Source organism: Oncorhynchus mykiss, chromosome 16, assembly GCF_057628025.1.
Source record: "Oncorhynchus mykiss isolate SJ-2025 chromosome 16, ASM5762802v1, whole genome shotgun sequence".
NCBI classification, from domain to species: Eukaryota; Metazoa; Chordata; class Actinopteri; order Salmoniformes; family Salmonidae; genus Oncorhynchus; species Oncorhynchus mykiss.
Window position 1 is genome coordinate 72,083,933 of NC_143037.1, and position 12,448 is coordinate 72,096,380.

A 12,448-nucleotide genomic window follows, 5' to 3' on the forward strand; every position below is an offset into this window, starting at 1 on the left:
TTAATGGTGCGTGCATTGTTATTACATTGTTATTACATTGTTATTATTTATGAACAGAATAAAATAAAAAATATCGCGCTCAAAATGTGACAAACACTCCCACTTTTTTTTCCGGTTTAACCGCTACATTCCCATCACGTGGTAGACGCCGCCGCACGGAGACAGACGACAACAGCCGCTGAAATAGCAGATTGAAGGAAGATAGTCTCTTGGTAGGGTGGAGGGATATTAACGAAGGAAATGGGAGTAGAAATTGAGACAATAACCCCGGGCGATGGTAAAATATTTTTATGCATATCTTTAGCTCAAGATTTCTGATGGATTTCCGTTAATTCATTTTAATTTCCACAAAAAAAAGGCAGCTTCTCTTAGTCTTCTCATGCCCGTTATCCTGTTTTAGCGTCGCGTCGTCTTTTCATGCCCGTTATCCTGTTTTAGCGTCTCGTCGTCTTTTCATGCCAGTTATCCTGTTTTTCTATGTCTTTTTCTCCCACAGGAAGGACCTTCCCTAAAAAAGGACAGACGTGCGTGGTGCATTATGTTGGTGAGTTTGGGAGATTCATTTCCAGTGTCTGTCTGAATGCAAGCACCAATGCAAATTCCCTTAAATCTCAGGCCACAACCTTGGCGATTGAGTGCATTTTTTTTTGTTTCAATAGTAATATTTTCATTCAGGGGAATTTCATTTGGATGCAATTGCAAATACATATTTAGCTCTGGCCACCCAACAGTGTGTTGCGTTACGTCTTTCTGTACAAGGGAGGCAGGTGGCTTCTTCGTATTGGAATGCGGTTATTACTACATTGTATAAATTGAGCAACATTGTAACATCGCGTGCGAAGTCAAGACTACTTTGTTACAATGTAGCCACCGGACACTTCGTAGGTGATTACAGTAGGGTAATATAACATGCAGGTAGGTAGGTGTCTGTGTTGAGGGTTCAGACGTCGGCAGCTGCAGGGTTCAATCCGAGGTCGAGACAGACGAGACAGCGAGGGATTTAAACCCAGTCTGATACCCTGCCTTTGTTGAAGTTGAGGGGATTGGTGACGTTGGATAAGAACTGAGTATTGCTGTCTGATGTGTTTTTATGGACCCCCCCCTCCCCCCTTTCGTTGTAATTGTTTACTGATGAGTTCGTGTGTTATTGTAATAGTTGCAGGGGTTGGTATATTTTATAATTTTCTCCATGTTCTCATACGATTTAGACTATTCAATTGTCAGCTATCTAGCTGTAGGATAGCTGCTATTGTAGTCCTAACACTCTTATTGGATTATCATGTAACTTCCATTATACTCGGGTTCATGCATACACAAAATATTTACATCACTGGCAAGATTCTACATGTTTTACTACGTTTGCTATAGCAACAGTAGTTTTTTTTTCTTCCACTTTTTGATTTCCTGCCAGAAAATTATATTTTCCTGTTATTCATGTGTGAACTGTACCCTCATGCAATAGCTGGTGCTTGAGTTAAATCACTGGGGAAGCCAAGCCAGTAAAAAAAGCCATATTTACAACCTGTGACAATTGTGTTGTTTGCTCTAAAGCCCGTTAGCCCACCACTCTGATATGCAATATGGCCGAGACAACAATAAAGACAACAGTCACAGTGGCGGAATAAATTAGACTACACATATACTTGTTTCATCACAGTACCAGAAAGCAACACATGTCCGGTGTCCACAAAAAACAAATATTGCATGTAACAAATAGTTAAATGACCTACAGCACGGTCCATCAAGTGAATGTTTTCTACAGTTTACTAAACAACTGCTGGGTTTAGATCCACGTAGTTACCGCAAGTCAGCACGAAGACACCGGGAGCAACTGCTGGGTTTAGATCCACGTAGTTACCGCAAGTCAGCACGAAGACACCGGGAGCAACTGCTGGGTTTAGATCCACGTAGTTACCGCAAGTCAGCACGAAGACACCGGGAGCAACTGCTGGGTTTAGATCCACGTAGTTACCGCAAGTCAGCACGAAGACACCGGGAGCAACTGCTGGGTTTAGATCCACGTAGTTACCGCAAGTCAGCACGAAGACACCGGGAGCAACTGCCTCCCTTATTCCTGCACCATTTACACTTCAACATTAAAACGTCGTCAAATCAACTAGGCTATATATAATACAGTGGAAACAAACGGAAAGATACCAAAGACAAGTTAGTCCAATCAATGTTGCTAATTTATCATGTGACTGTCCATGGTACAGCTTTCTCTCTCTCTCTCGCTCTCTGTGTGTGTGTGTGTGTGTGTGTGTGTGTGCATGCAAGTTTTAAAAAAGTTGACTCGCCATAATTGTGGACTAGTTGAATGACAACGTCATTCTCCTCTCTTTCATGTTGGTAAAACATTATATGGCTTTCTCATACAGTACACTTTTAGTTTTTGTTGTCATAGGCTACCTAGCTAAAATGCTTGCTAGCCTAACTTCCTTGCATGGGCAACAATGAACCAGCTAAGTTAACTAGCTAGTTAACGTGAGACTACTAGACTACATATTGCATTTCAATCATCTCAGACCCTTGGCTCAATATATGAATTTATGGTTAGATCAGAATCACCATCATAATCATGGAGTCCAAATCTCCATCCAGGACTTAGGAAAGGGCTGATTTAGCAAGCTAGCTACTGCAGGACAACGACACAAGCAGACCAGGAACGGACAAGTTTTTCTGACAACGTTTTGCTTTTGATGCGATTTGATTTGGTGTAAAGCCAAATCCAAACTGGCCTCCTTTTTTGGGGGACATTTAGCATGTGCCAGGACAACCGACAGTTGAGCTCAGCTTTTTTTTTTATTAACGGAGGTGAAATGCTTGTTGGCATCAATCATCAATCAAATGCTGTGGCGGCAACAACTCTTTTGGTCCAGACAGCATCAGATACATGGGCTACACATACTAAGACAGAGGGGCGCTGTTTCCCTCGCTCTGATGATTTCTCCAGTGAGATTCAGCCATTTGCCAATTTTAAGGGAAAGTATGAAAACACAGAGAGATGAAAGATTCAATTATTTTATACAATTTTTATTTTTTTATTGGTCAAATATGTGGGGGAAGCCTGGCTTCCATTGGCATCAATGATTACACTCCTCCACTGCCCTCATGATAAGTCAGTCTCCTATTTGCATAAATCTGCTCCCTGACGGGATATTTTTGAGACCGTCAAAAACGATAACGTTCGACGTCAAAGAAATTACAACTGAAAAAGTTTTTTGCATTATAAATTCCATCCCTAATAGATCATTATATTGGCCAACGCAGAGAGAGAGAAAATAAGAAAAAAAATCTGGCCACCCAACCCCGCCACGTCTGGGATTACTATCTATATCTTGCCCCCCTGATGTGCCCCACAGCAGTGCACACCAGAGATTAGCCCCCTCCTGGCCTGATTGGTGGTAACAACAACAGTACACAATGAACGCCTCCTCGGGATGGATTGCCGAGTGCAGACGCCCAGTTATGGGCATTTTCCTGTCACTTTGCTGCCCACCCCGAGAGACAGCTGCAGGGGCTATTTCTGCTATCGGTGGAATCCCTTCATTTGCATTCAGGGATATAGTTTTACACTAGCTCAGAAGATATATTGTTAATGCTTCGTTAACTGTCGGTTTTGTCCCTTGTTGTGTTGCATAACAGTAGATATGGAAGTAGACCTACAAGAGCCACAGGATGTACGTCTTTCACCTTTAGTGTTCGTCTGCCTGCTGGAACTCAAGTTAGTTTGGGTTTTAGTGCAGGAATTGCACCCCCAGTCCAGTTCTGAAATGATTGCGTTGAAACGTAACAAGACATGCCACCATCTCTGTTACAGATTGTCAAAATAAATCCTCTCTGCCTCTCATTTCCTCCTCCTCAGGCTCTCTGACGGATGGACGCAAGTTTGACTCCTCCCGTGACAGGGACAAGCCCTTCAGGTTTAAAATAGGAAAACAGGAAGTGATCCGTGGCTGGGAAGAGGGAGTCGTGCAGGTAGGTGTACTGTGCAGACATTTCTGTTGTCTGTCTGCCCCTACTAGGAAGTACAGGAGAAGGGTTTTACAATTAAATTACCACGTCCTTGTAACGGAGAGGTTGCCATTTTGCCAAAGCACAGAATGTCCCATCGGTGTATTTCTTTGCTGTGCATGAGCCCTCGGTCAAGATTACCCAGAGCAAAAACATTTCTCTTACTCGATGAATTGAACTGTTCCAGGTACCACCGTCTCTATCAGTAGGAACATAATGACCTTCATACATGGTATTTCTCTGAACATATGACATGCTCTGTGAGGGCTAAAGAAGACGGTTTGAAGTATTAGCATAAACCTTCACTGTTACTAGGGCAGTACACACAGTCCGGTCTGCTTGTTGTACAGCTCTGTGATGTGTAGCTGCGGCAGATTTGAAAGGGAAATGTGTGCAACAGGAGAGAGAGACTGAGGCATTGTGTTGTACTTCAAAGCAGTTCGCTGGGCTTTTGCCAGGAGGTTGATTACATAATATTCTTATCAAGGGCGACAGATGCGGTGAAAAGACGTGCCCGTATTAGTCTTTGTTGTGTTGGCGAGGCATTCTCCCAGCCAATGGCAGTTCTCCACAAGAGCCCTCGGCGTTTTCATCAGAGGCTCCACACTTACAGCATGACAAAACCGCTCCCCCAATTACACAAACACACACTAAGCGTCTGGTCTGGGGTCGATTTGCTGCTTTATGTACAACCAAAAAGTGATGCATAAATGAACACAATTTGAACAAAAAAAAAGTTGTCAACAGTATCATAAAATAAATGCTTCTTTCTGAAATAAAACATAGAGGTTCCTCTATAGCTTTATCTCAGTGTGGCTGTGCTTGACCTATGTCCCCCTCACTTCCTTGCAGATGAGTGTCGGTCAGAGAGCCAAGCTGACCTGCTCGCCTGACTTTGCCTACGGAGCAAAGGGCCACCCGGGGATCATTCCACCCAACGCCACCCTCATCTTTGATGTTGAGCTACTGAGCCTTGAATGAAGTTTTTTTTAATTTTTTTTGTAAGTACTTTTTGAAGATTTTCAAAGTGTTTTTTTGTTGTTGTTATTATCCGTAGTTTAAATAATAGCACAAATGCATCTACAAGTCTATGGATTCAATCTAATCCCTTTCTCCTCTTCCTCCTCTGTCTTTGCAGGCTGCTTTCTACCTAGGAAACATGTAGAAAGGCTAAGAAAGTCTGCACTTGATTCTATAAGAGACCTGAGTCTATAATTCCACCACTTTGGTCATTATTTTATCCATATATACAAAGTCTTCGTTATCAATGCCTTGGTTATTTTGTTTTTCTTTAAAAACCTATGGGCCATAACCTTAAAACCTTACAAACCTTGATGTTTTTAAATCTTCAATTTTTTAATTGTGCTTTACTTTGTTTTGTGAAATGATTGGTTGTGCATGGTTATATGAGTAATGCAAAATACCAATGAAATATTAGCAGCGACATTCATCTCTTTTCAAGAGAACCTATCAGCAACATAGAAGGCTGGTGCTTGACGTGAAGCCTACCCGAGGAACAAAACTAAGAGAATATGAAAAGTACATGTTTGCATCCATACCTCACCCAGCTGAAAGTAGAACAAATATGAATTGATTTTTTTTTTGAGTTGTAGGGCCTAGTGTAATGTTGAGAGGCATAAGTGTATTAAAATATTGAGTCATGGGATGTCTTAATGGTATACAACAGGAACATATGTTATTTACCCAGACTAAATAGTGATGTTTCCTTTCATTTTGATTAACTTTATTAGGCGCTAGTGAGCATTCTGCATAGAGAAACCAGTACAGAAGAGAATTGTTGTATCATATTGCGTGTCTCTCATTACGAGACATACGAGCAACCAACTAGCTGGTTCTGCATGTCCTACATAATGATATCCTGATCTATAGGTGTCAACGTTTTGCATTTTCATATTTTTTGTTGTTGTTGTTGCTTATGTTTCTTTCCAAGTCAAATCTTTAACCCTGTTGAAAGCCATACATGTGTTATTAACAGTGATGGGAACCATATCGTATACGCACATTAATTGGAGTAGTGATGATTTTGAAAAGGGGGTTGAGGAATCGATTCAATTGTGACCCCCCCCCCCCCCACCTTATTTTGTCTCACAACTTGACATTATATATTTTTCAGATGCCATCTTTCTAAAATGTGTGTATGCGACCAATACAATTTGACTTGGTAACTAAGAATGACTTCTACTTTTACCTGTAATTGAATGGTAAATATTTTTTTTGTCAGCGTCATTAGACTGACACCACACTGCCTAAATAAAAATGCTGTGTTGTGGTAGTCAGGTGACGGAGACATCCATGTTTTGTATCACATTTAAAAGTCTGTTGAAATAGAGTTAAATCTAATGCATAGAGAACATGTTCAGATGCTGGCCATCATTGCTCTTGATGTTACAGCTGTCTAGGCGCATGGCACAAATGCAGTCCTATGTACTGTGTATTTGTGTGCTGAGTTACATACGCAGGCACAACCAATAAATGTTTTTGCAGTTGCAATAAAGTGCTCTCTACCTGCTTTGTGGAAAGTCCATTTTTTTCTTCAATTACCGGGATATCTGGCATTAATGAGGTTGGGGTTATTAAATAATGTTTTTTTGTTGAAATGTTGCGTTGTAATTTTAGAAAATGTACATATTATATCTGCAGTAATAGTAGAATGATAGGGTTTCGCAGTATTATTTACCCGCCAGTGTTGTGATTGGCTGTGATATTCGCCTGTTGCGTTCTCCTCCCGGAGCGGCCGCCGCGGTCGAGGCTTCTTTAACTTTGTGCCTGTGCTATCTAGTGGAAATTGCTCTTTTCGTGGTTGCTAAAATAATACACTGTTCGCTCAAAAACAAGCACTGAATATTCGTGTAGGGGGTCCTTGTACCATCTAAATCCCTGTGAAATGTATTTTTCAATAGCAAAACATTTTTGTTTTTACAACTGTTTGAAACCGGTGAACCAAAACCGAAACTAAAAGGCTCACGCCTCGATCACACCGAGTGTTTTGAATGTTGGTACACCAGAAGTACTGTACATTAATTTCAAATGGAACTTATCGAAAGTATGAATCAAACTGTATGTCTATACGGCCTACATAAATGGTAGCAGAAGGAGAATGTTTAACTTTTTGTTGCATACATATATATCCACATGATACGAGGCGCTAAGCCCGTGTCTCTGCCATGTTGCGGGTGAGGGGGAGATGTGTTTTTAATACAGCCTACTTAGTGCTGTTGCAATTCACCTAGCTTCAACATAGGGGAGACATGCTGAGACATTCTAGGTGTAGTGGCACCTTTTAAGTATCAAGGTGTTCAATTAGTGTCTGCTTTGCTATAGAAACCGAAGTGGTATCTCGGGATTGGAATAGGGTTTTATAGATCATCGCTCATATTCATAGAGATTAGAAGATATATGAGCCATCACCCACAGCAAGACGTAGAAGAGTGGCAAAATTGCTCCACAGTAGTAGTAGTAGCCCCATTTTCCACTGACGAACAGTTACTGAACTAACTAAATTCACAGATTGTCTTTAACCACCTCATATTGCACAATTTCAAGTACTTGCGAAAAATCTTGAAAATGAGATATTCCTGACCATAGCTGCATGCATTATGTATGTCTGCATTATGTATGGATGCCCTGAGACGGCAACAGCTGATGGGCGGTCATTGGTTGTGTCACCGCCTCTGATTGACTTGGGTTTTCTAGACCAGGACATTAGCGGTGACTCGGAATATCACTTCTCAACAGCGGCGCTTTCGTCCCAAGTACGAAGCAGAAAAAGGAGTATAGTAACTAAAAGTCGGAGTTTTTTTTCTCCCCCCCTGAGACATTCACCATCAAAAACTTTTAAGGTGAGTTTACATATGTCCAACAACATTTCCCGTTAGCTAGCGTAGCTCTCCCGGTTAGCTAAATACTGTTAGCTTGCTAGCAGATGTATCGAAACAAAGGTGGTGATTGAACGTAAGTGAGCAAAGTTATTCACCAGCGACGTGTTAGCCGAGATTGGAGGAATAAAGAAAACAGTAACATCTTGTCTTGATACATTTAGCTAACTAGGTAACCAGTTAACCTAGGTATCTCATCGTTTAGCCACAACTTCTTGTTAGTTAGCTGATGAAAATCTGTCGCTAGTTTAGCTAGCATAGCTAGCATATATATATATATATATATATATATATATAGCTAACGAGATGCACTGTGCCTTCCATGTGGTTGTCTTTTATCATATGGTGTCACAGTGAGGCTATTAGCCTGGCCAGGTAAGTACAGTTAACTGGCTAGCAAACTACATATTCAGCTACATACCTAACTAATGTTTCAACTATATTTGTTTACAAATGTTAATTAAATCTCAATGGTTTTTGAAACCTCTGACTCATGACATCATGTGATTTCTTGACTCATGCTACACAAATGTCTGTCACACTAGAGAGATGTGACAGACATTAGCCAGCTGTAGACCGTCTTAGCAAAATGTGTGATGTCTTATTAAGTTTGAGCTGTATGGAACGTTTTAATTGTATTTTTATTGAACCTTTATTTATTTAACTAGACATCTAGGTTAATGTTTGGGAGAATCTCAACCTTTCTGATTTAGAAGCGTATAGTGACCTAGGTCAATCTAGTCACTGTTCAGCTCAGACAGCACTGAAACAGATTAATGAATATGGATGTCAATGGTTTAGTTCAGTGTAGCTTCGTCCTGCGAAATAGCCATTTTAAATTACCATTTTATATCAAATAAAAAATAAGTAACTTTTAATGTTGCAAATGGGTAGCCATCTGTAAAATAAATTAAAAGTCAAAATTGTTACTATAAATGGTAATTTTAAATGGCCTAGTTGAGGGATGAAGCTAACTTCAGTACTGTAGGACTGCACAGAAGAACATTCTGAATGGGGTAGCTAGGCATATATTTTATCACAACTTGGTAAACACTGGTTGAAAACAAAGAGGAAGGTGAGAGGACATAAAACATGTTATTAGTTATAATAGTGGACCTTGTGATCATTGTCATAGTCTCTCTCCCCCCCCTTCTCTGGCCGGTGGTGGTTGGGGTGGGGGGCACATTTCAAGGCACTTCCCATGTTTTCATTTGGTGTTCAGAGACATAATGGAGTGTCTCTCTCTCTCTCTCTCTGGTCTGTGAATTGGGTGTGTAGTGTACAGTAGTCTTGACTTTAGTAGCGTGATTGTTGGGCATGTTTAGCTTGGCTCAGTGATCGTGCTAAATGTTCACATGATGTGCTTATTTTTATCACTTGTTTTTAAAACTTTGTAGTAGTGTCAACCACCTGTTAGTAGGAACGTGTTAGTAGGGTTATGTCTTTTCACAATTGTGTGTTGTCCTTTGTCTTGTATGTTGTTCTTGTAGAGGAACAAGGATTTGTCTATTTTCGTGGTGTGTGGTTTGACAGTGCTTCACGTGTAGGAGTGAGTATCATTTGCATCAATGTTGTGGGATAGGGTGTATATATATTTTTTTTGTTCTCTAAGTTCGCTGTGTGTTGTGTAGTTTTTTTTTCCCCCTTCATTTTGTTGTGTGTGTGGTGTGTGGGGGGGGGGGGGGGGGAGAGAAAGAACTTGGACATTGACACTGCTACCATGTCGACCACAGTCAGTGTATCTTTGACTACCTCTAAGTTCCTGTTTCCTGTTCATGGCTTATCTTGGGATTTATTCACAAAGTGGGATGCCACAGTGTATAATATAAAAAAGGAACAGCGTGTGACATGAACATCTCTCTTGTACTTTTCCTTTTCAACACCATTCTCAACAACACACTGGAGACACCAACTTATAAACAAACCGTCGTTCACAGTGATTCTGATGTCGTACCGGAAATGCGACCAGACCAGTTCATGTCTTCTCTTCTTCCTGGAATGACCCGTATGGCTCAGGTGACATCTTAACGAATGTACACATAGGCCTACGGCAACAATTTGATCAGAAGGACACCATAGCCAAAGGCCTGGTCCTTAAAGGCAAGGCTTGTATGTTTGAGTAGTTGAGGATGATGATGATGATGATGACGATTAGTCATTCATAAGTGACTGGGCTCTTACTCCTCAGCATGGTAGGTGTCTACTGTAGACTCTGGGACAGTTTCACCTGCCACACCCTATAGTACAGCTGATCTCTATTTACTCTGTACTGGAAGTGTGTACTCTGTCATGTGATGCACTCTTGTCATTCTCTCCCTCTCTCATTTCCCCTCTGTCGTTCCCTCCCTCTCTCTCATTCCCTCCCTCCCTCTCTCTCATTCCCTCCCTCCCTCTCTCTCATTCCCTCTCTCTCATTCCCTCCCTCTCTCTCATTCCCCCTCTCTCTCATTCTGTCTTTCTCTTTCTAGTGGTTGTAAGTGAGCTTTTAGTTTCTTGTTAACTCTGGCTGTAGACCTATCTCTTCCAGTAAAAGGGAAACTGCTCTCTCATCCTGTTTGTCTCTTGCTATTCCATTAGGCCTAGATCCATTAGTCTTGCTCCACCCTCAGTCCTGTGATTATGCTAGTTTTCCATGATAACTTGTGTGTATTTGTTTACCAGCTTTGAGAGAGCGGAGGCTCTGTACCAAAACACAGACCATATCAGCCCCAGTACATACTGTACATTGCCTTCAGAAAGTATTCATACCCAATTACTTATTCCACATTTTGTGTTACAGCCTGAATTCAAAATTGATTAAATATACTTTTCTCTACACACAATACCCCATAATGACAAAGTTAAAACATTTTTGCAAATTTATTGAAAATGAAATGACATAAATATCAAATTTACATAATTATTCACACCCCTGAGTCAATACTTTGTAGAAGCACTTTTGGCAGTGATTAGAGCTGTGAGTCTTTCTGGCTAAGTCTCTAAGAGCTTTCCACACCTTTGCCCATTTATTCCAAAAATAATTATTCTAGCTCTGTCAAGTTGGTTGACCATTTTCAGGTCTTGCCGTAGATTTTCAAATCAAAACAGTAAATCGGCCACGCAGGAACATTCACTGTCTTCTTAGTAAACAACTCCGGTGTAGATTTGGCCTTGTGTTTTAGGTTATTGTCCTGCTGAAAGGTGACCTCATCTCCCAGTCTCTGGTGGAAAGTAGACTCAACCAGATTTTCCTATTGAATTCTGCCTGTGCTTAGCTCCATTCTGTTTCTTTTTTATTCTTGAAAAACTCCCCCGTCCTTAACGATGACAAACATACCCATAACATGATGCAGCCACCACTATGCTTGAAAATATGGAGAGTGGTACTCAGTAATGTGTATTGGACACTTTGTATTCAGGACAAAAGGTAATTGCTTTGTAACATTTTTTGCAGTATTACTTTAGTGCCTTGTTGTAAACAGGATGCATGTTTTTTTTATATTTTTATTATGTACAGGCTTCCTTCTTTTCACTCTGTCAATTACAGTTGAAGTCGGAAGTTTACATACCCTTAGGTTGGAGTCATTAAAACACGTTTTTCAACCACTCCACAAATGTCTTGTTAACAAACTATAGTTTTGGCAAGTCGGTTAGGACTTCTACTTTGTGCATGACACAAGTCATTTTTCCAACAATTGTTTAGACCGATTATTTCACTTGTAACTCACTGTATCACAATTCCAGTGGGTCAGAAGTTTACATACACTAAGTTGACTGTGCGTTTAAACAGCTTGGGACGTTCCAGAAAATGATGTCATGGCTTTAGAAGATTCTGATAGGCTAATTGACATAATTTGAGTCAATTGGAGGTGTTCTTGTGGATATATTTCAAGGCCTATCTTCAAACTCAGTGCCTCTTTGCTTGACATCATTAGAAAATCAAAAGAAATCAGCCAAGACTCCAGAATTGTTTTTATAGACCTCCACAAGTCTGGTTCGTCTTTGGAACAATATCCATACGCCTGAAGGTACCACGCGCACTATTGTTTGTACAGATGAACAAGTATAAACACCATGGGACCACACAGCTGTCATACTGCTCAGGAAGGAGACGCGTTCTGTCTCCTAGAGATGAACGTACGTTGGTGCGAAAAGTGCAACTCAATCCCAGAACAACAGCAAAGGACCTTGTAAAGATGCTGGAGGAAACGGGTACAAAAGTATCTATATCCACAGTAAAACGAGTCCTATATCAACAACCTGAAAGGCCGCTCAGCAAGGAAGAAGCCACTGCTCCAAAACCGCCATAAAATAGCCAAACTATGGTTTGCAACTGCACATAGTGACAAAGATCGTACTTTTTGGAGAAATGTCCTCTGGTCTGATGAAATAAAAATAGAACTGTTTGGCCATAATGACCATCGTTATGTTTGGAGGAAAAAGGGGGAGGCTTGCAAGCCGAAGAAGACCATCCCGTGAAGCATGGGTGGCAGCATCATGTTGTGGGGGTGCCTTGCTGCAGGGGGGACTGGTGCACTTCACAAAATAGATGGCATCAG

General features: G+C 40.9%; 2 protein-coding genes across 2 annotated transcripts in view; both read left to right on the forward strand.

The window, feature by feature from the left end:
- The first annotated feature begins 95 nt into the window (after window positions 1–95).
- On the forward strand, window positions 96–6,544 carry fkbp1ab (FKBP prolyl isomerase 1Ab). The gene is made up of 5 exons (XM_021567074.3): window positions 96–277; window positions 497–544; window positions 3,866–3,978; window positions 4,867–5,015; window positions 5,153–6,544. The coding sequence occupies exons 1-4, from the start codon at window positions 241–243 to the stop codon at window positions 4,993–4,995; spliced, it is 327 nt and encodes a 108-aa protein (XP_021422749.1). The 5' UTR covers window positions 96–240; the 3' UTR covers window positions 4,996–5,015; window positions 5,153–6,544.
- A 210-nt stretch (window positions 6,545–6,754) lies between these two features.
- LOC110492642 (syntenin-1) overlaps window positions 6,755–12,448 on the forward strand; it is a 35,726-nt gene continuing 30,032 nt past the window's right edge. Inside the window, exon 1 of the mRNA XM_036947666.2 lies at window positions 6,755–7,874. The gene's annotated coding sequence lies outside the window, so the exon portion shown is untranslated. The remainder of the gene's footprint in view (window positions 7,875–12,448) is intronic.